Raw genomic sequence first — 27,336 nt, forward strand, 5'->3', positions numbered from 1 at the left:
CCTAGCCGGACAATCAGCTCTAATGAGTCTTTTGGAGCAAAAATTAATATAAGACCTGGTCTTATTTTGCTATAATATAAGACCCGGGTTATGTAATATAAGACCAGGTCTTATATTAATTTTTGCTCCAAAAGACTCATTAGAGCTGATTGTCCGGCTAGGTCTTATTTTCGGGGAAACAGGATAAGAATAAGGAGAAAAGAAGATCAAAAATATAAATAATAAAATGGCAATAACTACATATTTATCAACAATCACTTTAAATGTAAATGGATTAAATGCTCCAATCAAAAGACACAGGGTATTTGGATGGATAAGAAAACAAGACTCTTACATATGCTGCCTACAAGAGACTCACTTCAGATTGAAAGACACACAGACTGAAAGTAAAGGGATGGAAAAAGATGTATCATGAAAACGGGAGAAAAATAAAGCTGGGGTAGCAATACTTATACCAGACAAAATCAACTTTAAAACAAAGGCTATAAGAAGAGACAAAGAAGGACCCAATAATTACACGTCTGGGTATTTACCCAAAGAAATCCAAAACATGAATTCGAAAAGACATATATAGCATCCATATGTTCACTGCAGCATTATTTACAACAGCCAAGGTATGCGGCAACCTAAGTATCCATTGATAGATGAATAGATAAAAAAAAGAAGTGATACATACATACAATGGAGTATTACTTAGCCATAAAAAAGAATGAAATCTTGCCATCTGCAACAACATGGATGGACCTAAAGGGTATTGTGCTGAGTGGAGTAAGTCAGACAGAGAAAGACAAGTGCCATCTGATTTCACTTATATGTGGAATCTAAAGAACAAATAAACAAAACAGAAACAAACTCATAGATACAGAGAGCATTTTGATGGTTGCCAGATGGGATGGGGGGTTGGAGGGATGGGTGAAAAAGGGCAAAGGATTAAGAAGTACAAATTGGTAGGTACAAAATAGTCATAGGGATGTAAAGTACAGCATAGGGAATATAGTTGATAATATTGTAATAACTCAGATGGGTACTGGATTTCTTGAGTTGACCTCTTCATAAGTTATAGAAATATCTAATCAGTGTGTTATATATCTGAAACTAATATAATACTGTATGTCAACTGTAATTGAAAAGTAAAAGTTATTTTAAAAATCAGTATCATACTTAATAGTATTTTATGACAAATTATTACATTGAAGATATAAGGTTCTAGTTCAAAAATTAGTGTTGCTATCTACCAGCAAACCAATTAAAAATTTCAATTTTAAAAATGCTCCCATTTGTAACAGTAACAAAAACTAAAAAGTCTAAAGAAGAAAAGATATACAAGAGATTTATAGAGAAAATGAAAACTGAAAACCTGTATTAAACATAAGAGAAGACCTAAGTGAAAGGAACAATATCCTATTTTCATGGATGGTAAGGCTCAATTTACGAATATAGCAATTCTCAAATTAATCTGTAATACACAATTCCAATAAAAATCCAATAAGAGGGCTTTTTATGAAACTTTAGAAGTTGATCCTAAAATTAATACAGAAAAACAAAAAGCCAAGAATAGTTAAGCAATTCTGAAGAACAAAAGAGAACTTCTCTACTAGCTATCAATATTTAGTATAAAACTACAGAAATCCAATCAAAGATAAAAGGATAGAAAGATAAAAAACAAAACAAAACCAGAAAACATGTAACAAAAAAGTGAGTGTAAGGTGATACACACACGTGTGTAGAAATGATCAGAGTGACATCACAAATCAATGAAGATGAACCATTCAACAAGCAGTATTAGGGCAACTGGTTATTTACATGGAAAAAATTGTATTTTTTATCTCATACACTTTTGTTAATACATCAAAAATTTAAATATGAAAATACTGTAAAACTTTTAGAAGAAATTATAGGAGACATTCACATCAGGATAGGGAAATATTTCTTAATGAAGACATGCAACCACATATTATATCAAGGAAAAGACTGATACACTGGGGCACATAGAACTTCTTTATGAAAAAGATTCCAAAACAAAATAAAAATCCCATAGAGGGGGAGAAGGTATTTGCAACATAGAGTACCATCCAAAAGGCTAGTACTCAGAATATATAAAGTACTACTATACATTGAGAAGGGTAATCAGGTTTTTTGTTTTTTTTTAAAGGCAAAAGATATGAACAGTTAATTCACAGAAGAGGAAACCCAAATGACCAACAAACATGAAAAGATGCTCAATAGTGAAGAAATGCAAATTAAAGCCAAAATGAGACACCACTTCACACTCATCAGACTGGAAAAAAATAAAGTCTGCAAACACCAGATGTTGGCAAGGATGTCTGAAAGCCGGAACTCATATATTACAGGTGGGAGTGTGAATTGGTATAAATGTTCGGGAGAGCAATTTGGCAATACTTTATATAAAGTCGCAGGCGTGTTTTCTCTAAAACATAGTATTCTACACTTCAGTAGAGTAAAACCCTACAGTAACTTGAAGTCAGATTTAATGCAATTAGCAGTGGCTTTCATCCTCAGGCCAGCTTCAGCTCTCACATGGGTGGCAGACTAATGTCTTATCTTCTAAAGGCAGACAAGTGGGGATATGTAGGGTGGGTCCCTGCATCTCCAGTACTTTCCCAGCCAATCTTCCCCTCATCAGGCCAAAGAAATGAATGCTGAGTAGGAAATCCCTGGAATGGCTGCTGTTACCTTGGAAGTCGCTGCCAGCCACCGCCCAGAACCATCCCTAGTAATATTAAAGCCTGAGCAGACAACTACCAAGTGGCTCCAAATGGCAGATGGGACTTCCATAGACTGAGAGGTTGTGGGAGAATGAACTTAATCTAACCTTACTGAGTGAGGCATGCTGAAGGATGTGACTAATCATATGTGCTGGATAGAATATAAGGGGCAACTGTAGGAGGTTCTGATAAAGAATTGTAAAAACAGAGTAAGCCTGATAAAAAATTAGGAAAACCAAGATGTCAGAGTAAGCACGATGTACCCACTGGTGCAACTGAACTATGTGCTGAGTGTTAACTAAAAATGTAGGATGATGTTTAAGAACTGCAGCTTTAATTTCATATAAACAGGGAAGAAATTCATTATAGTTCTATAGCCACTTATGGGCTGTATCTGCATGCATTCAGGGTTTTTCCCCCTAGTAATAAAAATAGCTAATTATATACTTATGAATTGGCATGTTCCTTTGTGCCTCAATTTTTCATTTCAACAATTTGGCAACAGGATGGTATACCTCAAGTGAGTCCTTTGCTGGGTGAATATGTTGAAAGATTGGGCCACTTTTGATTAGGTAAGAAACCCTGAATGCTTGCTAAAAAGTGTCCTTCAACTACTTTGGCTCAGTGGGATTTGGTTCCTAGGGAAAATTATAAATCCTCACTGCAAATTTTGAGTTACTATTAAGCAAAATGGGTAATATAGGCTCAAAGGTTGCAGGTGGCTTTAATGATAGAAAAATACAAGAAGCCTGCCAGCAGGTCTCTTTCTTAAAAGGCTTATTTTACTCTGTCATGTTTGGAATAGGCATACTTACAAAAATCCTGCTTTGCAATGGACAGACGAAGGCTTATTTGAAGTAGACAAACTAGTATATTTACAGAGACTTTTACAAAAAACCATACTTTAAGTAAAACGATTGATTATACTTTATCTGGATCTCAGCAAATAAATGAAAGAATGAACTGGACAGCCACAAAGCAAGAAATGGAAAGCGCCTTTATCTTTCTCCAGGTTCTCAACCCTTCGCTGCTTTTGCTCCTTCTCCTCCTGCCTTCACCTTTCTTTGCCTCAATCTGGGATCTAGAAGGAGATGGCGACTTCTGGGATGGATGGTGATTTGGATCTGGAGGTAACTTCCCTTTGGGAGAGAGAGAATTGCCAGCCTTATCTGAATGTTCTAATATGGATTCCACCCCCAAGACTCGTGTGGCACTCAACATGCAAAACATAGCTAGGGAAGCAGAAATGATTAACAGGAAGGAACAAGCAGTCTGAGAATTTGGATAAAAGACTGCCATAGAATTAAAGCATCCGGTTGGCAAATGGTTGCCCTGATAACTTAGAAGAAAGGGAAACAAAGGAGTCAGGCTATTAAACAGCAACATGAGACTGAAACCACAGTGCATTCACACCAACTTATTTTCACCTCAACGTGAAGAAAATCAGCCCTATTTCTTTGGAGCATCAGGGACTCAAATGCCTTTTAGAAGCTACCCAGGATGCTGGGTAGATCAGATGTGGTGAAAGTGCATATGCCCTTTTTCCTAGTTCACATTACCTGTCTTGAGTTATTTTCTAGTGCTTTGGAAAGATCTGCATAAATGCAGCAAGGAGCTCTGCTGTATGTTGTCAGTGTACAGCCCTGTGCATGAGGATGGAATGTTGCCTGTTGATGACTCTGCTTCACTAATGAAACAGGCATAATGGGGGCACAGGATAAACCCCAAGGCAGCGCCATGGCCTCAGGCACCCCCTGCACCTCAGGCTGCTCTCAGGCCTTGGCCACCCACTGGGAGGCACTGCTGCTGGCAGTCTTTGAAACCTTTCTGCAGAAGGTGACCTGGGAAAAGTTGCCACTGCTGGATGAGTCCCCCATTGATTTGCATCAACGGTTCAGAGGCATTTTCTAAATTAACAGGGATGGATTCAGGGGCAGATTAGAACAGACCAGACCCTTAATCCTCTCCAGTTTTGTGGTAGACTTGTTGCTGGAATTCGAGCATAAGTGAGAAAGGTATCTGGATGACAAGGATAGATAGTTTCCCAGGTACTGGCCACAGCAATCCCATTTTTTGGGGAAAAAATGGAAAAAGGTCAAGACAAAAAGAAACTCAAGACTGCAGTGTTACCTGTCCAGTTAGAATTATTCACAAAGGGAGCTAATCCCTTTCTGGGAAGTAAGCCCCATTACTTCTATTACTTTTTCTTTTTTGGTTTGTTTCTTTTCTTTTCTTTCTTTTTTTTGAAGCTCCACTACTTCTATCCAAGGACTCTCACTCAGTTTCAGACATATGCAACTCCCTACGAACTAGAAAACGGAAACTAAGGGAAACTAAAATGAATAGATTATTTTGACAAACATATTCTTCATAAGACTTTTGATATCATCATAACTTTTTATTATTCCTTAAATTTACTTTGTCTCATATCTAATAGGTTTATCTTTAATTTACTCACATATACTACTGTAACTAATGTGAAAAGCACATAAATTCTACTTTCTGTTTTCAACAGAAGGGCAATTCCAGAAACAGTTAAAATTATATGATATTTTCTACATCTTATAACACCACCATATATACCTCCCACTGGAGAACTGAAGTACACTTGCTTATTAGTGTACCATTAAATTAGTCACCTACGATGGTTAATAGATTATAAAAGTGTATTTTGTAATGTGGAGAAAAATGCAGAGAACCACATATTTTAATGTAATTTGCTTCAATATAGAACCGAGAAGAGGGAGCCATTGGATCAAGTAGTCCATTTGCCATACCTAGGAAATGTAATTTCACGTATTATACACACACATATCATTAACTAGGTTAACCACAGGATAGAGAGGGTTATTTTAAAATTATAACTGTTATCTTCCAGTGAGGGACATGAGGAGTAACCAAAAAACATAGAGAAACTTAAAGAGGGAATCAAGTCATCTATGAAAGGGGACTACCTGTTTTTCATGGCATTAAAAAAAAAGGGAGAACAAAGGTGTCTCTTTTTAATTCTCTATTTCTTCAAAGTTTATTTTGCTGTAGTCTGAGTATTTGCTTTGAATTAACATATTACTTATAATGTTATACAGAACCTTGAAAATCTTAGGTAATTTTTATTTTCTTATATTCTAAAATTTATGCAATAAGTATATTATTTACATGGTCAAAGGGAAGCTATTCTTAAAAAGTCATTCTAGGGGCGGCTGGATGGCTCAGTTGGTTAGAGTGCGAGCTCTGAACAATGGGGTTGCCGGTTCGATTCCCACATGGGCCAGTGAACTGCACCCTCCACAACTAGATTGAAGGAGAATGACATGGAGCTGACGGGCCCTGGAGAAACACACTGTTCCCCAATATTCCCCAATAAAAATTAAAAAAAAAAGACACAAACAAAAAACATATCAATTTCCTTTAAAAAAACCCAGTCATTCCATAACTCATCTAAAATTTAATTATAAAAATTATGTCTACAATGGCATGTTCAGTATTACTACCATTTATTATAATAGTACTAGTGCTACTATTACTAACACTAGTACTACTACTAAATAGAAATGGCTTTTGATGAGTAGGCCAATACAGTGAAAATAGCAGTCTTTGCAATCAGACATAAGTTTAAGTATTTTCTTTACCATTTTTTCTATGTGATGTTGGCCACGTTACTTATTCTGAACCTCAATTTTCTCATATTTAAAATGGAAATAATCCCATGTACCTTATAGGGCTGTAAGAACTGAACAAGGTAACACCCATAAGCACCTAACACAGCCTGCCATACACAAGGCTTCAACAAATATTAGTTCCTTTAGTCCTAAATTTTAGAAAACAAAAACAAGCTTGCTTTTTTGGAATGAAAGTAAAACCAGTAAAATAAATCTTTAATCTCACCACTGATAGTAAATTGTGATTTTTAAAGCAATATGCTTAATGTGTGAAGATCACTAAACAGCTTGTTTTTAAAAGAAAACAAAAAGAGATCAAAATAATCAGGGGACTCAACAAGAAAATCAATTGTGTCTTTATAACCTTCTATATATCATCTTTTATTTAAATACAAATCTTGACCGATAAGTGCGCAGTCTCTATTGGAAGATTCAGGTACGATTACATAACTTCTATGACTTTAATGCATCATTGTATCAAGCCACCCTGTGATGATAAGAACATAAGTTATCAGGGTTTGTCAGTGAAGTGCCTACAATGAAAAATATATGGGTAAAAAGCATCCTTTTAAATTAGAAAACCGTATTTGAATCTTTAATACTAAAGTCCTTCCAGTTTAGATACAGTTAGCTTAATTATATGATAGAAAGTCATGGTGCGCTGGACATTAATTACAGAATATTAGTAATATAACAGTATTAAAAATATTTATTGAACACTAAACTTCTAGTATATCCCTGTGCTTTTCAAATATTTGATGACTTGATTTTATTTTTTTTTTCATTTTTTAGGCCTGATTAACATAAACCATGTTGAACATATGAAAATAGATTTTAATTTTAAAGAAGTCCTAAAAATGGCTTTAAGATCTTCTGCACTAATATATTTTCGATGTTTAATGATTGCTAAAAAGAAGTTCTCTTACATCTATCCTACATTCCTTAAGCAGAAAGACAGACGTGCAGCTGGACATCATCTTCAACATGGAACCGAGAGTATTTCACTTCCTATCATTGTTGTCTTATTAAATTTCATATTTTATTTGAGAACCTATTAATTTCATGTGCTGATCACAGGTATCTAGAATTTTTTCTTTTACATTACTGAAGGCTCTTAACGATTGATGCTTATTTTGTCACTCCTCTAGCTATTCAACTTTATTATATCTGATTTCTTTTCCAACACACCAAGATCACTTTGTAGCTAAATCTAGTTGTCAGGATGCTAAACCTGAAGATACCACCAGAAAACTAAATCCATGCTCCTTGTTACAGATCATTTAATCAGTGTTGATCAAGTTGTTTTCTAATCAGAAATTCCACAGTGTGACTCAGAGGCCCCTCTAGGAAGCATGGAAAGGAATTTTAATCGGGAAACACTGCCCCACCTATGCCCCCCAATTCAAACAGTGTTTGTTTTAAATACTGGGGCTCCATGCAAGATTGTCAGCATTGTACTGCTTTAAAGGAAAATAGAAGTCTACAATACCACTGATTTAGGACAGTGAAAATATTCAACACCAAAATTACAATGAAGTATTAATATGAACTAGTATACTATTACCCTCCAGTTGGTTATGGACATAGCAGTGTGGCCAAGAGAGTTTTCAGAATGGGAAAGGGTAAGGAAAAAGGAAAAGAGAAAGACTTCCCTGATCATACTAGGTCCACAATTTGAAGCCAAATTTAATATTAGGAAGCACGTCTAGCCAATCCAGATCAAAGGGGGCGATTAAAGATGCTACAGAGAACACATCTGTTAAGTAGATGTAAAAATGTCTTCAATATTAGCAAATTTAGACTCGAATCACTTTTTCCTATTTCTTATAATTGGGTAGCTTTTCCCATTATAATTGCTGATAGTAGTTAGGTGAACTGTAATTAACTTTATTCATATGTAATAGGATTACTGATGTTTCCTAGGTTCAGGTTTAAACAAACACATTTGAGATAACAGGAAAGTTTACTGACCATTGGTCACTGAAATTCATGACTGATGACAACCAGAATTATGCACTTAGGGTTATAAAGAGATGCAGTGGAATATAATTAACATTTGTTCTTGTCAGACTCCATGTGATATAATTAAACAACAGGGGAAAAAAAAGTAGTTCTGATTGATTGATTCTTTTCGTAATGTCTAAGGATTTTCTTTAAAACAGTAAGAGAAATGGGACACCACCAACGAACCTGTAAGTAACACCTATGACATTCACCTAAAGGGAAATTAAGCTGTCCATTAATTAATATTAAGCCCCTACTAAGTTGGGGCTTAAAACACATCCTACTGAGAGGACATTCAATAGAAATATAATGTGAACCACATGCATAACTTTAAATACTCTAGCACATTTAAAAAAGTAAAAAGCAGTTGAAATTTTAGTAATACACTTCATTTAACCCAATGTATCAAAAATTATCATTTTAACACATAATCAAAATAAAAGTTATTGATATATTTCACGTGTTTTTGTACTAAGTTTTCAAAGTCTGGTATGTTTTTTACATTTATAGAATAGCTCAATTTGGACTAGACACATTTTAAAAGCTTAACTGCTACATGTGGCAAGTGGTTACCATATTGGGTCACATGAGTCCACAACACATACCATGTTTCCCCGAAAATAAGACTTAGCCGGACAATCAGCTCTACTGCATCTTTTGGAGCAAAAATTGAAATAAGACCGGGTCTTATATATAATATAATAAATACTATACTATACTATACTATACTATACTATACTATACTATACTATACTATACTATACTATAATACCAGGCTTATATAAGACCCGGTATTGTATTATATTATAGCTGGTCTTATATATTATATTATATAAGACCCGGTCTTATAGTAAAATAAGACCGGGTCTTATATTAATTTTTGCTCCAAAAGACACATTAGAGCTGATTGTCCAGCTAGGTCTTATTTTCGGGGAAGCACGGTATTTTGATAAACCTGTTGAGGGACCAAAAACAAATTGCAATGAACTCTGGCAATTAGTAGTCTCTCTCATGGTCTAAACCAAATCCTTAGACTGGGTGTCTAGAAGGATTTTATTAACTATAAGTCAGTACTGTACTTAAACTGGAACAGGACAGCAAATCCACCAAACAACTGTAGGCAAATTTCAGAGTCTAGGCAAAGTGGCCATCAATATTAAAATTTACATTGAAAAGAGTTCTCAATTTCATATAACTTCACAAGCCAGATTAGAAACATGAAAGGCTTTGTGCTTTTTAAAAGATTAATCAGAATCTTAAATCCCATTTATACAAACTGCTGAATTCTGCTTGTATTTTATAAATATATGTGCTTAACCCACCGTTTTTGATAGACAGTAATCACAACGTAAGCATTTTCTCTGTTCAGGTTCTGATTCTAAAATCTGTATCTGATTTCTGTTCCAACTTTAAGAAAATGACTTTAAGGACTGACCTGGAGTGAATTCCTACATCCCAGTTAACACTCAGATTTGTACTATCAGCAAGTGGTTTCTAATATGATCCTTTTTTGGGGGTGGTATGTAAATTGTCAAGCAAATGGTTGCTTTCTTTCTCTATTTTATATCATTTGATTGGTATACAATAGAAAAAAGTTCATCTTTTTTCCCCAGGAGTTGTCTATAATTTAAGCTTTACACGCATTTTCAAATATACGTAGGTCTCCTTGTCTCCAGTCTTGCTGCTCAATTCCTTCTCTAAATTTCTCTGCAGAATGATCTTTCTTAAAGGCCACTTTTTCCTTGCTTAAATTCTTTTGGTGGTTCCCTATCATTAAGAGAGAGGCAATATGAGAGCGAATCCTATTGCCTAAAAGTGGTCCACCTGAGATTATCAGCAAAGAAAATATTTGTCCTAATACTCTGTACAAACATGCACCAATAAGGCCTACCCATCAGTAAGGAGATTTGATCTAAACCAGAAACCTGGGTTCACTGACAAAGATAGAAGGCTTATATTAGGAGATGGTGGTGAGGAGGGGGTGAGTAGTGGCGGTGAAGTTTCAATAGTTTGTTCATATCAAAAAGAGAAGACTGCTGCGTCTATCTTCCATTCCTCCCATTCCATTCAACAGAAGAATTTGTGCTACAATATAACGTAGAAGTAGTGATGAGCCTCTGGGTTTTTTCTTGTTCACCACTCGTTTCATATAATATTTGGTAGAAGCTAAAGTAGAATATAGAGATAATTTTAATATAGTCAGGTGAGTAAGTCATGAAAGCACAGTGGAAAAAATCAAGGATTTTTAGGAATCAAAGGGCTGACACACTCAGATGAAAAGAAGTAAAAACCATAGAGGCATAAGAGTTGATGGAATCACAACGAAGTGCTTGGAAGAGGAAAAGCTAAAGAAATTACTTGCCAAATATAACTGAATAGGGGACTACTATGAGGCCACTTAATCAATTGGTAATGAGATGGTTTATGTGTATCTCTTAAAATGTTAGCCTTATATTATGACCTGGTGTTCCTAATGCATAACGTTCATTTTCTAAATTTGGCATAAATGCCCTCTAAGATCTGTTCCTGTGTCTTCTTATCAACCTCATTTTCACTTCTCATCTATTTTTATATCTCCATGCTGTTCCCACACATCGTTTCCTATGCCCCCGTAACTTCCCTCTACACATTCTAGTAGAAGGAAGAGACATCAGTCTTGCTCTATTCCTTCATTTTCTGACATTGTACAATTTGGGCGTCTATCTTTAATACCATATGGCATTTTTGAAGACAAAGACTTCCTATGTCCTCAGATCTCTTTGCAGGACAATCCACAGGATATTTTTCTCCTCGAAGCCTCTCCTTTGAGTTTGATGACATTTGTTATCTCTTGGTTTTTCTAGCACTATCTTTTTTCTACCACTAGCGTTTTTCACGCTACTCTTTCCCTGGGTCATCACTTTCTTCCGCCTCCTGACCTGTTGCTATCCAAACTTTTCATCTCGAATGGTTCTCAACACAGAAATACCTTGGCACTTCAAAAAAATATTTGGGTTCTAACCCCACCGGATCAGATTCTCTAAGAGCAGGCCCCCGGAAAGTGTATCTTTAAGAACGCCTCTCACGATTCTGGTGTGTGGCTACTATGGTCGTAGGTGCTCCTCCAAGACCTATTGCCCCTTCCCTCGTTAGTCTTCCCCTTTGTGAATTCACAGCATTTCCGCCCTACACATTATCACCCTGCTAAGGTAAACGGTTCACTAGTTCTGGGTTATTATAAGGAAAAAAATCATTATGTGGCCGAGTTTGGGAAACATGAAATAACAGAGGTTATTTTACTGAAGGATTTCTCAAGGCCATATGTACACTTCATATCTCTGAGTTTTAAGGCCATTTTCACTCCATTAGAAAGGGTTGTCTGCATCCAAATTGATCTCCTATCTCCTATAATCCACTTTAAACATCACTGCCAGATTAGCAGGATAAGGCATAACTCTAGTCTTGACATTCCCCTTTTCAAAAATCTGCAATTATCTTTGGATTAGAGCCAAGCTTACATTCCCTAGCCTGGCATTCAAGGCATTGGAAGATCTGGCTTGAACCCTTACAATTTGCTTTATTTGCTTTTATCTTTTTTAGATGATAAAAAGTGTATAGACTTTGAAATGAGACGTATTTGGGTTTGAATTATGTTTTACCTTGGGCAAGTAATTTAAAACCTGCAAGTCTCATTTGCTTATAAATGCAAGAAAGATAATACTGCTTCCACCTGAAAAGATTATTTTGAGGATTACAAGTTGGTTCTTCCTATACCCTATGCAGAAGTACTTGTTATCACCTACTAAAAAAGTGGTTCTCAAATTTCAGTATGCATCATTATTGGAAGGGGTACTTGTTACAAAAGGAGATCCCTGGGCCATACCTTGATCTTGACTTGGTAGGTCTGTGTATGGACTTTGTAGGTCTCTAGAACTATGCTGTCCAGCCACTAGCTGCATGTTGAGATGGCTAGTATGGCTAGTCTGAACTGAGATGTATGGTAGGGCAGGAAGCCTAATTTTAAGATTTAATATCAAAGGAATAATGCAAAACATCTCACTAACAATTTTTTAGTTGATTACATGTTGAAATGGCTATATTAGGCTAAACAAAATATATTATTCACATTAATTTTACCTGTTTAACTTTTTAATGTAGGTACCAGAAAATTTTAAATGACATATGTGCCACACATTGTATGTTCATTGAACAACACTGTTCTAGAATGTACATTTTTAACAAGTTCCTCAGATGATTCTCTGGTAGGTATCCTCAGATCACCTTTGAGAAACAAATTATATGACATTCTAAGCTCTCTGAAAGAAGAATTGATGCCTTTATATATCTTTATATCTCCAACAGTGTGCTGAACATTGTGGGAAGCAAACTGATACATTTTAAATGTTAAGTCATCAAAATTCATAAAAAATTTCATTAGAAGTTTTACTTTTGTTTTTTTATTTCCAGTTCCTAAAGAATTATTTTTGAATTATATTTCTTAAATGAAACAAAAATTTCAAACTACAGCTTTATTCCCAAATAACAAAAATAGTTTATTTTCTAAAAAAATTGGGGTTTTTCCCTATGGTTATTTGAACTCATATAGAAATAGGCTATTTACCTGACTAGATTCCAAAATTGTTGAATATTATTGTACACGAGTTTTTCAATAAAACTAACCCGGGAACATGTGCTAATTTTTATACCATAGTAATATAGCCAGATGGGGGAAAAAGAGACATATCTGGGGAAAGGGGGTCTCTACTTAGGAATCAGTAGGGTGAGAATGGCTGACTGGCCTCGAAATAGAGAAATGAAAAACTAAAAGAGACACAATTAGCAATGTGTAAGCTAATGTTAGGATGCAGAATAATCTTGACTTTAATGACTATTAGAAGAGTAAGTCCCAAAACTAGAGATACCTTTTAAAGACTGGTAATAATCACTGAAGATTTTCCCACTTACCTCATTGCCACATTGCTGCCATCGATAACTATTGGTCTCAGATTTTCTCCATCATCTGTTACAACCTCTTGCATTGGAGATTCAGACCGCTGCGATTCCAGGGAAGATGTTTCCCGCATTATACTGTTAATTGTACTAACTGTCTGTTCAGCCTCACTCTTATTTCCAAGTTTTACAAGTTCTCCCAAAATATCATTGATTAAAGCATCTGTACCAAGTTTGTTGAGCACAAGCTGAACCTGTTCCTCAGAATAACCTAACTTAAGTGCAAACTCCAGTTTTGTTTGGTATTCTCGCACCACATCAGGGGGTTTCTTCACTTCCTTGGGTATAGTCTGGGACTCTTCGGGTTTAAAGTCTTGCAAAATTTCACTGCGTTTGAGTATGTGAGGCTCTAAACAGGGAGACCTACATAGTTGTCTATGAGTCTTGGTTAATAAGCATGGCTCTACTGAAATGTTACTCAAGTGTTCTGACTCATTATCAGAGTTTGTGCTTTCTTCAGAGTCACCAGAGCTCGCATTCTCTTCAGACACCTCTTTTTCTTCCTTTCCGGAATTAACTTTTTCCATTGTAGGTTTTTCTACCATTGACCAAGGTGCAGATGTACTTAAATGTGGGTCACTGCTCTCCACATAAAGGTGGCCGAGGTCATGCCCCAGATGATCCTTCAAGCCCATGAAGCTGTTACGTGTACTTGACTCCACTTTTCTGTTGTTTTTTCTGTACTCCTGAATGCAAAGCACCCCGTATTCCTAGAGAAAAATGTAAAATATTTAGAATTTCATATTTACGGTTTCATTTGTTTCAATCAACAAGTTGGAAAAGAATTACCAAACCAATGAAGAGCTACTTTGTGTTTGACTACATCCTCATCCCTCAGCACCCTTGCAAGGTAGTATCATGCCTTTTTTTCAGATGAAGTTAGTAGTTAGGAAGGCTATGCAATCCCTCCAGGGCAACAAAGTAAGTAGGTAGTGGAAGTGGACTTTTTACCCGGTTATGTCTGACCCTATTACCATACTCTTCCCACTATGTCACTGCTTCTCAGTCTTGATGGAAGAGATTTTCCTGCTGATAGAAAGGCCTATGTTCCTGGAGTGACACATAGAGTATTATTAAAACGCGTGCTTTAGATACGCTATGACAGGTTATGTACATTTTCTCTAAAAGAATTCATACAAAAACTGTAAAAATTATTTTAAAGAGAAAGCCATGTGGAAAGGAAAACATTAACTTCCTATAATTGTAATAATATCATTGATATGGATCAAGCTTAACAACAGTCGAAAGACATATCAAAAATAAATTTGGTACTGAGTTGAAAGAGCACGTATTCAACTAATAGCCAACAAGGAATTAAATAATTACAAAGTGACTTATACTCTACTTAAGAAATGAATAGTTTTGCCCTAATAATCTTTATTTTGTGAATACTGAACACGGTAACAGAATACAATCTTTAAAGTCATGCCATCCTTATTAAGTGCCAGGGACACTGCAGTCTGTCATTCCAAGGGGTTGGGAAAAGTTCTTTTATGCACATTTATAGAAAGCAGAGAAATGAAATACTTCACATAAAATTAGCAGCAAATAATTAGATACACTGAATAAGTGTTATCTTAATTTCTTGAATTTTATGGCAGAAAATATTTCTATATTATATCAGATAATTAACCATTACATGCATTTGGTTAAAAAGTCATCTTTTCTCCTACTTTCCCCCTAAGGAATGCTTTTACTATTAAAAATGCTTTCACTGTTTTACTATTTTCCTTAAAGTCTATTGGGAATAATTGTTATCTCTCCACTAGGAACACTAGGTTAGCCAAATAAAATTATTTTCTCTTGTCCTTCACTGTAAGGACTATATCCACATCAGTAGTTTACTTAAGGTAATTCCAGTGTTCTATCCATGGATAACATTAGTAAGCCAGTGGTAGGTGAATTTGAGACTGTCATAAAACACCTATTTAAATAACCCCCCAAAATTGGAAAAACATTTCATTCTAAAGCTCTTCAACATCTTATTTACACTAGAAAGGAGCTATTATGTAACTGTTACAAGAAAATGCTAAGTTGCACATTTGAATGCATACTTGGTGAACTTATTAGAGTGAAGTATTTTTGCATAATGAAATAAATTATATTAATTATGGTAAATACTAGAGAAGAGAACATGGACATCTTTAGCTTGATACAATACACTTAAAATTCCTTCAGTGTAGAACTCCTACACACTTTTCCAGCAGTTTCTTTAGGTTTTATTCCTTGAGAAGACAGATAACTTAAATTGCACTGTTCTACTAATGTAACATTCATTAGTTTTTAAAAAACACACACACACATCAAACTCTCCTGGCTCCTGACTGCACAACTGATAAAAAGAAATATTCCTTCAGAGGGCTGTATATACATCTGCCCCACTATGAAGCTGTATCCATTTCAATTTTTTTCTATTAATATGGATATGCATGAGCCCAATTATTTAGCATTAAAGGAAGGGATTTTAAAAGCAAATCTTTATATTCAGTGATTTATTAACTACTGTAATATACTGACACCATAATGCAAGTAACAAATCACAACAGCATCTGAATAAAGGGATACAGTTAAAAGAAAAACCTGCACTGTGGCCTTCCTACAGCTCCCACCAAAAGTATCTTAAACAAGGAAAACCTATTGGAAGCTGGGCTGCCTGGCAACCAGAAGATGGTTGCTAAGCTGCACTCTTTTAACATGCCATCATGAAGGCTAGCACAGTGAAAGAATAATTTGGTATGAACAAAAGCCTATAAAAGAGACTGGGACTTAAGTGCCTCTGGTTTACCCTCCGAGAACAATGCAGCTGCCAAACCAATCTGGAAGCTCCAACATCATTGTTCTATAAACCCCACAATCTGCTCTGACTGCAGGAAGTGTATTTAATGGGCAACATTTTTGATCTCTCCTGAAAAGTTTGGGTTTTGCATAAGTGCTGTTGTGAGATAATTCTTCAAGATAATAATTCACTGACCAAATCCATGAATTGAACTAGGGAATATTTTAATATTGAGCTGCACTGTTTTTTCTTTTGGACTGTTTCAAACAAGATGAAAACTGTATGAAAAATACAGCCAGTGGGGAAAATTAGAATGAAATGTTATGTTTAAAGCATAAGGAAATTATTCTTAATTTTCACGTTTTTCAAAGAAAGAAAACTAGATACTGTAACGTTTTTAAACTGAAAATTATCAACCCTAAAGATGTATTTAAATCTTTTTTTATCACCTTCAGTCTAATATAAAAAAAGTGTTGATAACACTATGTGACTCTGATATAATTTATTATATGGCTATAATGATACAATATAGAGAAAAAATGGGATTATCAGTTGTTTGCTTTTTATGGGATTAAACCAGGTAAAACTCATTTGTACACAAATGTATTCAGTGACTACAAACCTTTAATTTGTGGTATGTGATAATTCATATATACTATTTAAATAAGAAGTTTGGAATAATTGGTCTAAGATGATTTTTAATTCTGAAGATAAATGTAAGCTTGATCTAATCTACTTTTTAAAATATTAACATCTAATTTTGTTGCAAAATAAATTTTCTTTTAAAAGATTCTGGTTTAACTTTTTTCAACTGACAGGCCTCTCTTAATTTTCCAGATTTCATTGGTTACCTCAGAGAAAGTCATTCAATGTCATCGTGTACTAAATAAGCAGTTAAATAATTTTAGTTCCTATAAATCAACAGACTAACTGAAATAGTACAAACAAGGGAAATGAAATTACCAGGCATATATTTTCTCCACTACATAATACAAAATTGAGATAACCTGATTTGTATTGACCCAAATGATAAAGATTTGTTTTTTTTAAAACTTTAATCCCTAAAATGCTTCGTTATCCATTTGTAATTACCGTGTTTCCCCGAAAATAAGACCTAGCCGGACAATCAGCTCTAATGCATCTTTTGGAGTAAAAATTAATACTAGACCCAGTCTTATTTTACTACAATAATAAGACCGGGTCTTATATAACATAATATTAGACCATGTATTATATTAATTTTTGCTCCAAAAGACGCATTAGAGCTGATTGTCTGGCTAGGTCTTATTTTTGGGGAAACATGGTAGTAAATGATTGCCCTAACTTAATATGGCACTTAAAAAAAATAAAAAAAGAATTTGGGGCAGCCGATTAGGTCAGTTGGTTAGAGCGTGATGCTCTCAACAACACGGTTGCCGGTTCGATCCCCACATGCGCCACTGTGAGCTGCGCCCTCCACAGCTAGATTGAAACAACTACTTGACTTGGAGCTGATGGGTCCTGCAAAAACACACTTAAAATAAATAAAAGTTAAAAAAAAAGAAATTGTCAAATCTTGAAATCACTCAATAAAAACCTAAATGATTTAAAAACTGATAAAAATGTTTTCATATGCTGCAGTATTTGTTAATGTAATATATAAAATTTATAAGGAACTATAAGAAATCTTAGGACAAAGAATGGTATATGATCTTTTGTTCAATGCCTTAAAAATGATCAATATAATTTTGAAAAAAGAAGACAGTAAACACTCTTAATGACATCACAAAATTTATTATTACATTATCAGGTAGAAAATATTTTCGCCTTAATTTCTAAACCATTTATTAGACTTTTAAGTTTTGCATGTACTCAAAAGCAAATGTATATAAATCATCATAAATTAATCAACTATTAACAAATAAGGATAATTTTCCTCATTTCCGGAAGCAGCAGCATAGACAAAATTTCACACAGAAAGTAAGTCAGAGTTTATACTCTGATAGTTATCAAAAAACTCCAAGAAATGTGGCTTAATTTTTAAGCTTTATCAGGAATCCATTATAACTGGTCTTTATATACTATATTCATGAACACAAAAGATACTGAGCAAAAATATAATGGTATGAAAACAGATTTCTACACTTATAAAGCTACAGATTCTCTCTAGATATTGTATTAGAAAGTAAAACAATTTTTCCTGCTAAAGGCCTAAATAAGTTAAAAATCAAGTAATACTATTTATTTAAAAACTGAATTTTCATGCTTATTTTTTAGATGATGAAGAAGAGTAACTAATTGTTTTAATTGCCAAAAAGAAACTTTACATTAGCAGGTTAATGATGTAATGGCTATTTACTAGAAATTTGTTGCATATACAAATTCCCTATTGAGTGAGATTTTCTAGAAGTTCTCATTAGATGACTCGGATAATCCTTCCCAAATTTAGTAAAAATATTTTTTGTAGTGTAAAGGGCCTCATATTAATCAGGAATATCAGACCATAAACTTGTTAAATCAATTTATTTGTCTGTAAAGTTACAATGCCATAAAGTGGGTTCTGGTTGTCATCCAAATGGTAATACTATGAGAACAGTGAAAATAAAATAATGAATATGTAATAAATACCTACTGCTGTAGTCTCTGTGTATTTAATTACCATTGTATTTCAGTGAGTGCTGTTGTCTGCATCCCTCTAGCTAACAAAGGGAGATGTCCCTTTGAACAGATTGGTTAATGCTCCAGGGCAACAGATGTCTACTGGAACTGCAGGAGACCAGCAACTGGTGGCCTGCCCATCTTCTGAAAACTTTCAATAGACTTATGCATATGTTCACACAATAGGGCATGTGGTAGAAATGAAAACCTCTCTTTAACCCTTTATGCTCTTTCTTTCCCTCCCAACTGATAGATGAAAGTCTTTGTCTCCTCCTCCCTTCCCCATTACAGAACTCCAGAAAGCAACAGTTCTTGAAATGACACATTCAACCTAATGTGACACTAGTGCAAGGGGAAAAAAAAGATGAGAGAGAAGAAATTAGCAACCATATGTGAATACTGAAACTACTGCCAAAGCAACTGAATGCTTAGTCATCATATTTAAAACAAGCTGTTTGAAACATCTACTGTATCAATCCATCTCCCCAAGCTAGGTTTTTAAGACAATGAAAAAAACCTATCAAACCTTACTATCATTTTACAGCACCTAGGTCTGACAGTGACAGCTTAAGAAACAAGAATGTGACAGGATGAAATCTAAATTCATTGTTTATCAAAATACCACAACAGGTTATAATTTATCTTTAACTACCAAATGATTATATGCTATGCCCAACACTTGCAAATGCTCATGAAGCTGTAATTATAAAACTCCAGAATATAAAAACATAAAAAATCTGTTTCACAGACATATTTTAGAGAAATAATTTAATTTTCTGGTATTTTGGCACCATGTAATAATTTGTAGGATTTCATTTGAGGTGCATTCTGTGCTTTATATATAGAGAGAGTCCAAATTAATACTCTGAATATTTAGGAAAGTTTAACTTCCAAGGCATTAAGTAGCACAGATACTCACGTTAGCAGGAAAATACAAAGACACTGGTTTCTGTAGCAGCTTCAGCAGTAACTCCTTAACACAATTTTAGCTGCAGACTTCCAGGCAGGCAAGAAGAACAATGAATGGTTGAACAGATGGACCGGCAATGTCTTTGCTTAACCTATTACGGAGTGGAGCAGCCAATCGTAGGCAAGAAAGCTCACAATTAGTTGGCCAGGCAGATGCAAGCCAACCTCAGCACCCTGCGTCCAGGTTTTTAAGATAAGCAAGTTGATGTCATTCTTGGGGTCTGCCCCGGGCAGCATGTGTATTAACGAGGGGTGTGCGGCAACAATAGGCCATACAAAGCTGACTAGTAGGCAGCTGCTCTTTGAGAGCAGTCATTAGGAAGCAGGCCGCCAACAAGACGCACCTGGCTTGGGCAGACTTCAGCTTTTCCTCCTTGTTTTCAATGCACAACACAAAAAAACCAATTACATTTTAAAGTAGTAAAAGTTGCAAGTTCCCTAAAAAAGTTTAGGATATATTCTAGTCTATTATTAGCCTACTGTTTCTGAGAAATAAAGAAAATGAAGTGTGTCAAAGTAGCAATTAACGAATGCAGCAATCCCTTTTCTTCAATAAATGAGTTACTGGTGAAATGAGACAGAAGGTTATAGTAAAACTAGTTCCCTGGAAATACCCAGAAATCTAAAATATTTGTCACTATTGGTTAATTTGTTGCATGGATATAAGATTGCAGAAGAAAAACGTTTAGGACTTTACAAACAGAACTGATTTAAAAAGTTCACTATAAGTATAGTATAGTAAAGTAAAACAAGTTTGCTCCAACTTTGTGCCAAATGTCTCATCTAAATTGTACATTTTAGACAAAACTAACTTCAACCTAAATTCACCAGAATAGCCCATCTTATGTATGTCAAATAGCAGTGTAAAATTAATCATGTAATTCAATAAAAGCAAAATCTTTATTATACCTGTTAAAAGTATTTGTACTTCATAAAATTTGTAGGATGCAATGCTTAAATTCCAGTTCAGGAAATAGTTAACTTTATAAAGAAGAAATATTGTGATTTTTTTCAAGGATATAAAGTATACAAAAATCAACCCTCTCAGTGAGGAAGCTTGTTAGTCCTGATTTATTTCAGAGTTCCAGATGCAGTATTTATAATGCTATGGACTACTTGCTTTCGCATAATTTATATCTTGCGCAGCCTCTGATTAAGAAAAAAATTCAATTAAAATTTAAACATCATCAGATGTTGTGAGCATATTTCCCTACTAAAGAAAAAGGAAATCTAGGCTGTCCTACTACTTATCTGATGTAGAAAACACACACACACTCACACACGCACAAGCATCCGTTTTTTATTCCAGTGTAAACTAAGAGTCAAGGCAAAACGCTGCTCTTAAAATACAAGCTGATTTGCAGAAACTAGACTTTTCCATTATATAATCACGAACTCTAAAGATATAAAATTTGGTTTGAGCACCCCAAACTATCAAAATCTCTTCACACACAAATAGAGGCTACTCCCAGTTAAGATCATTCGTGAATACCTGGGGGAAACATCATATTGGCTGGGACTCTAGGTCTTGTCCTTACTGGCCCCACTCAGATGTAAATGAGTTCTCTATTTCTAAAACAAGGAGAGGATATACTCTATATGGTTAAAATTTTTCAGTTATCTCTCTGAAAACATTCTTTATGCCTACTAAAAGCCTAAAAATGATTGTTTCCAGAAAAAAATTAAAATATAAAGTATGGTATTGTAGCTCACCATTTGTCTATATTTTTTCTCGTATGGTTTAGTAAATGTATTTCTGGTAAAACAGTTTGATTAAATAAGATAAAAATAAAAAAATGTATGTTCATACAAAGTAGTTGCAACTAAAATCCAATAAAACTGAAGCTATGCACTGAGTACAGAGGTCAATATTTATGGTCAATATTTATGAATTCATATTAAAACCTTTTTCTTTTCTACATAAAAAGGAAACTCTTTAGTATGAATAGACTGCCTTCTCCTTTCCTTTGGCTTCTTGCTTCTTTATCCCTTGCTACTATAGTTACTACTTTATAGCTTTAATTCAGAAGGAGGAATCTTCTCCCTAATTCCTGCCACTGTGAACACAAAGAATGAAAGAAAACTACCCAAGAGCTCAGCAGGAAGCCTAATCTCTAGCACTGGATTAAGTTTTTTTGCAAACAGCAAATAAAGGCGGAGATCTGAAAAAACTAATCAGATCCTGCTGTGGTATTTAGACTATCTGGGCTGCCAGTATTGGATAATGTTAAGCACATTAAAACATCTGTAGGTGAAAAGATGCCCTAGTCTGGCTTTCTCAGTCACAAGGCCCTAGTCCACTTCCAAAGGCAGCGCCAATACAAACAGCTGCACTGGCTCTGCTTGGGCCACTGCAATCAATGGCTGTACAGCTATGACAGAAGAAAACAAGACAGTGTAGTTTTAGGGGTATACTAAAACCTGTCGATGCCAAGGATGTGTCTAACATTTGAAACTTCAGCTATCTGACAGGACCTTGCATGTTTGCTGAGATTGAACGTGAAACACGTGGGCTTTGATGATGGTGTTTGGAATCAATTCTCTATGTCAGTGGTGATCCAGACTGAATTCCTGGTACCTTTCTCCTAATATGAAGTTTATTGCCCTTTAATATATAATCTTTCAACCTTAACGAAAACACCATAGAAGACCAGATTTTACCAACTGTTACCCAAAAGTTAAAAAGATAAACTTTTAACCAAAAACTCTTACTATTTTTGTGAGTTAAAAAAAGGTCTAACAAACCAACCAAAAAACCTAATTTAGATGCATGGTGTAAGAGAACGGGGCAAAATTAATCAGGCACAAACTCTAAACTCTGGGTTATTATATTAGGAAGTCAGATGGGCCATGATAACTTTAATATATTTGAAATGAAATATATTCCTTGGGCTTAGATTACTTTTGTTCCTTAAGTTATCTCCTTCCTTGAATACCCTCTAAGTACATCCCTGCCAAAGAAATTTTCACTGACACCACTCTTATGCTTCAAAACACGTCTCAGCAGCAAATCACAAGTCTCAGGTTCTCTGCTTTGTTTTCAAGGCTCTTGCTACAACGTGGGCCCCTCCTGGCCCTGTAATCTTATTTCCCACTTCACTTAAGGTGAAGGAATAACACCAGTGAAGTCACTTTAAGTGTCCTCTTACACTGCCTTACCCACCCAGGTCACACTGGCTGTCCTAAGCCCAGCTCAAAGTTTATTTTCCCCATAAAGCTTCTTGGATTAGTCCAGTTTTTCTTCATACTCTTTTGAATGTCTATTAACATGAATAATCTGCACTATACAATATAGCACTTATTTATGAACCAGGCTGTAAGCTTATTGAGGGCAGAGTCATTTAATCTTCCATAATCCATAGAAAAAACCTATACGGCACATATCAGTGTGCTGATATCTAGAAGACATTTGAGTGAAAAACATGACTGGTAAAAAAACAGCCTCCTCCAAATATGAATGAGGGCACTCATATGAAAAAAACAGAACCCTCCCCTGCCCGTTTTTACTTGCCTGTTGTGACAAGATGAGCTTATCAAAGAGCCCTCAGCTATTTGCCATAGCGTATTTTTGTAGCCCTGGTTCTGCCATTGGGGCTGCTTTCACCTTCCAGGCAGCTGTGGGATTGAAGGAGCTCAAACTTCTCAGTGACGAGAGGTCTTTTCCGCAGTCGCCTTCTCTGGCTTCAACTTCCTACCTAGAGAAGCATCTGTTGGAGTTACACTCCAGCTTGTCTCCCCACCTGAGGATGACTTACTCCACGGGAAGTCTGGGAAGAGGAACTGAGTAAGCAAAGCCCAGCCCTTCCTTGCTCATTTCGCCTCAAGATCTGCTCAGCTGCCTAGAGTACATGATTGCTTTGCTCTCCAGCACTGCCCAAGATTGGGTAGTTAAATTTTTCTAATTTGGGGGTTCAATGTTACTAAGCCCTTTATGCTGTGATCTTAAGTCATGTTCTGCAATAGTGCTATCAAAAAAAAAAAAAAAAAGCTGCTCTTTTGATGTCCATCTGCCTGGTTCCTTTGTCTGTTTCTCAATTGGTTCAGAACTAAGGCAGGAAAAAGACTCCCTCAAACAATATTCAGTAATAAAAAAAGTTTTGTTATAAAGAACTATTAAGGAAAAAAGGTGATATAAAGACTTACATTAACTCTCATCAATCTACTTTTAAAATACATATGAAGAGATTAAGTTTAACAAAAAGAGAAAGAAAAAATTCTGTAACAAAGAAAGATAATGCTCAAAGTGAAAATTCTTAAGAGTTTACGAAAGTCTTTCAGTGCAATATCACTAAGAGCAGACAATCTTCAATCTTCTTTAGGGTTCAGAGACAAATACTAAATAAATCCACAAAAACAGTATTTCTTTTCCAAAGTGTAAAAATAAAAATTTTTCTACAGTCATTTTAAGTGACAATATAACCCACATACTTAGACTTCAAATATTTACCAGTGATTATTTCCCATTTAGTATTTTAAATAACTCATTAAACAAGCAAATGTTTAAAAAGATGATCTTAAATTCCTATAAAACTTGCAAATACTCAAGGAACAAGGAATTTTAGAAACGATCAGGGGATACAATGACATCCAAAATGCTGATGAAATAGGTTATTAAAGCAACTAATGTAAGTATCGGAAAGGAAATTCACATGGAAAAAAAGGACATGATGATTTTCAAAGAAGTAGGAAGCACATATCATTCATGTTAACAAAACAGTTATATTAAGTATAATTGAAACTATGAGGAAAACCTGACCAAAAATGTGTAATTTTTTGTAAAATACCGGGGATGTCAAAAAAAATGTATACACATGACTTGCATTCATTTTTTGTTATCAGTATATATCGAGTATTACAATTTTAATAGTTTTTTCCTTTCTTAAAATGCGTATACATTTTTTTGGCAACCTCTGTATATACAAGACACTCTCAGAATTATAAGACAACTGGATGGTAGTTACACGACACTTGATCCCATGTAATAACGATAATATTTACAACATCATTATCAAAGCCTAGTCAGAATTGAACTCCTCTCTCCTGATGTCACAGCACTTCCTCTCCCACTCTGTGACATTCCTCACTAGTAGGAGCTCATTTCTGCACATCATAGATTCTTCAGGCTGCACATACCAGCTGAAAATTGGTGTGTCTTGCTTTTTAGGTGTTAAATAATTCTACTTAGCAAACTAATTCAAAAACTGCTTGACCAAAAGCATTGTTAAAAAGTGAAAGTGACAGGCTTAGACTAAAGAATAATTGTATCAGATAGAATTAAAACAGGGCTCTATCATTAGATCTGTCTGTTCTTACTAGTGGTCTAGAAGACAGTGTAATAGTAGTACATTAAATGTAAAGGAAATTAGGAAAAAATAAAACATGGCACACTGCAAATACAACTGCAAACCAACTATGACCTAATAAAAGTTCTCTATCATGTTTGATCAAAATTCTTATTAATAATTAGATAGAAAATAGTTCCTTACATTCCAATTCTTAAAAGATGGAAAAACGAAATGATTGAGTTAATATTTCCAACGACACTCATACTACTGATTTTAAATTACTGCACACTACTGATTTTAGACAATTGTCCTGATGCGCAAGAAACTGAAAAACACTGAGAGGCAAACAAAATGAATGGTTTTGTTAGAAAGTATGCTCAGTGAAATTAGTACAAAAGTTTATAACAAAATTTTTCTTTATAGAGTTCTATTCATACCAGAGGGTGAGGTAATAATTTAGACAACAAATTTAGAGTTCTGAGCAGTTAGGACAAGATTCCTTCTAAATACAAACCATCATATACTATAATTAGTTAAATCTAGAATATGAATCATCCTAAACAGCTGCCAATGTAATTTGATTGTACACTCTAACAGGGCTGGGATGCTTGTGTTTTCTGATATATCTCCAGCACCTAGCAGAGTGAATGGCACACAACAGGTGCTTAATAAATGTGCTAAATAAATGATAGCATTTCAATATCTGAGCCAAAATCCCTTTTCCAGATTTATTCTTTAGTTCCCTTCCTATAATCTACGCTCCAGCCAAATGGAAGTTTTAAAGCAGTGGTTCTCTCAATTTGGTAACACATTGGAATTGCCTGGGGAGATTTAAAACACGGTATACAGATGCCAACATCCCATCCCTAGAGATGTTTATTGTTTCGGTCTGGTTGATGCCTGGCCATTCGCCAGGTGATTCTAATGTGTAGCCAACTTTAAGAAGACTGATTTTTAACAGTTCTTTCTTCTAAAATACCTTTCTCCAAAGCTTCACATGTTAAAACCCTACCCACTATTAAAGATTTAGCCAAAAAACCAACTTTATATGAAAACTTCCGTGAAACATTGTTAAACTATATTTTTGGATTATTTTAGTTTTGCAAGGGGCCTGACATGATAAACAGGTTAGAACTTGATAAATACAGAGGGTGCCAAAAAAATGTATACACATATTAAGAAAGGAAAAACCTGTATTAAAATTGTAATACTCAATATATACAGATAACAAAAGACGAATGAAAGTCACATGTATGCATTTTTTTGGCACTCCTGGTATTTGATTAATTCTGGTAGCATGACACATAGTAGAAACACAATTAATATTTATGGAAAGAATAATGTACAGTTGGTTCTCTTTCGCAGATTATGTATTTGCAAATTTGCCGACTTGGTAAAATTTATTTGCAACCCCCAAATAAATACTTGCAGTTCTTTAGAGTCATTCCATAGATATGTGTCTGTGCAGAGGCAAAAATGGGAGTTGCCCATGGTGCACCTTCTAGCTAAGGTTGGACAAAGTGAGGCTTTCCCGTTTCAGTTCTGTTGTAAACAAGTGTCCTAAAAAGGACTGTTTAGTGCTCTTTTTCTGCATTTTCTGTGCTTCTTGTTGGTGAGTTTGCTGTTTAAATGGCCTCCGAGCCAAGTGCTGAAGTGCTATCTATTGTCCCTAAGTGCAAGAAGGCTGTGGAGTGCTTTATGGAGAAAATATGTTAGGTAAGCTTTTTAAGACATGAGTCATAGTGCTGTTGGTTGTGAGGTCAATGTTAACGAACCAACAATATATATCAAATAAGGGTCTTTAAACAGCAACACACATACAAGGTTAGGTACTGCTTGGTCAATGAAAATGTTTTGACCAGAGGCTCACAGGAACTTAATCCTGTATTTCCTCTAGGAGCAACGGCTCAGGATTTGCAGTAACTTTATAGAACATAACTACAATTAAAAACAAGAATCCACTGTAATTTATCCCTCTTTAGGACTCTTGAGGGATCTTACCTGCAATTTTTATTATTAGTTTCATTCAACAAATGAGACCTCCTAGGGTCCAGGCAGTGGGGACAAAGGAAGGACAAAGCGGAAGTCCCCTTCCCTCAACCAAATTTAAGATGTAGTGTGGAGCGGGGGAGAGAGAGAATATAAATAAATACACGTCAGGTGATGGTAAATGCTACAAAGAAACTTTGAATCAGGGAAAGCTTCTCTGATAAGGTAATATTTGTGCAGATACCTAAATTAAGTGAAAGGAAATATGTAACAGCAAGAGGGAGGATGAAGTACAAAGCTCT

At 35.1% G+C, this 27,336-nt stretch overlaps 1 protein-coding gene across 3 annotated transcripts in view; it reads right to left on the reverse strand.

Moving 5' to 3' along the window:
- ZC3H12C (zinc finger CCCH-type containing 12C) overlaps positions 1-27,336 on the reverse strand; it is a 64,707-nt gene that overhangs the window by 20,363 nt on the left and 17,008 nt on the right. For all 3 annotated transcript variants that reach the window (XM_074335518.2, XM_019715306.3, XM_074335517.2), the window contains exon 2: positions 13,334-14,088. In XM_074335518.2, the coding sequence (XP_074191619.1) occupies positions 13,334-14,088 (755 nt within the window). The remainder of the gene's footprint in view (positions 1-13,333; positions 14,089-27,336) is intronic.

Source organism: Rhinolophus sinicus, chromosome 14 (assembly GCF_057876585.1).
Source record: "Rhinolophus sinicus isolate RSI-liver-muscle chromosome 14, RSI-T2T, whole genome shotgun sequence".
Lineage (NCBI taxonomy): Eukaryota > Metazoa > Chordata > Mammalia > Chiroptera > Rhinolophidae > Rhinolophus > Rhinolophus sinicus.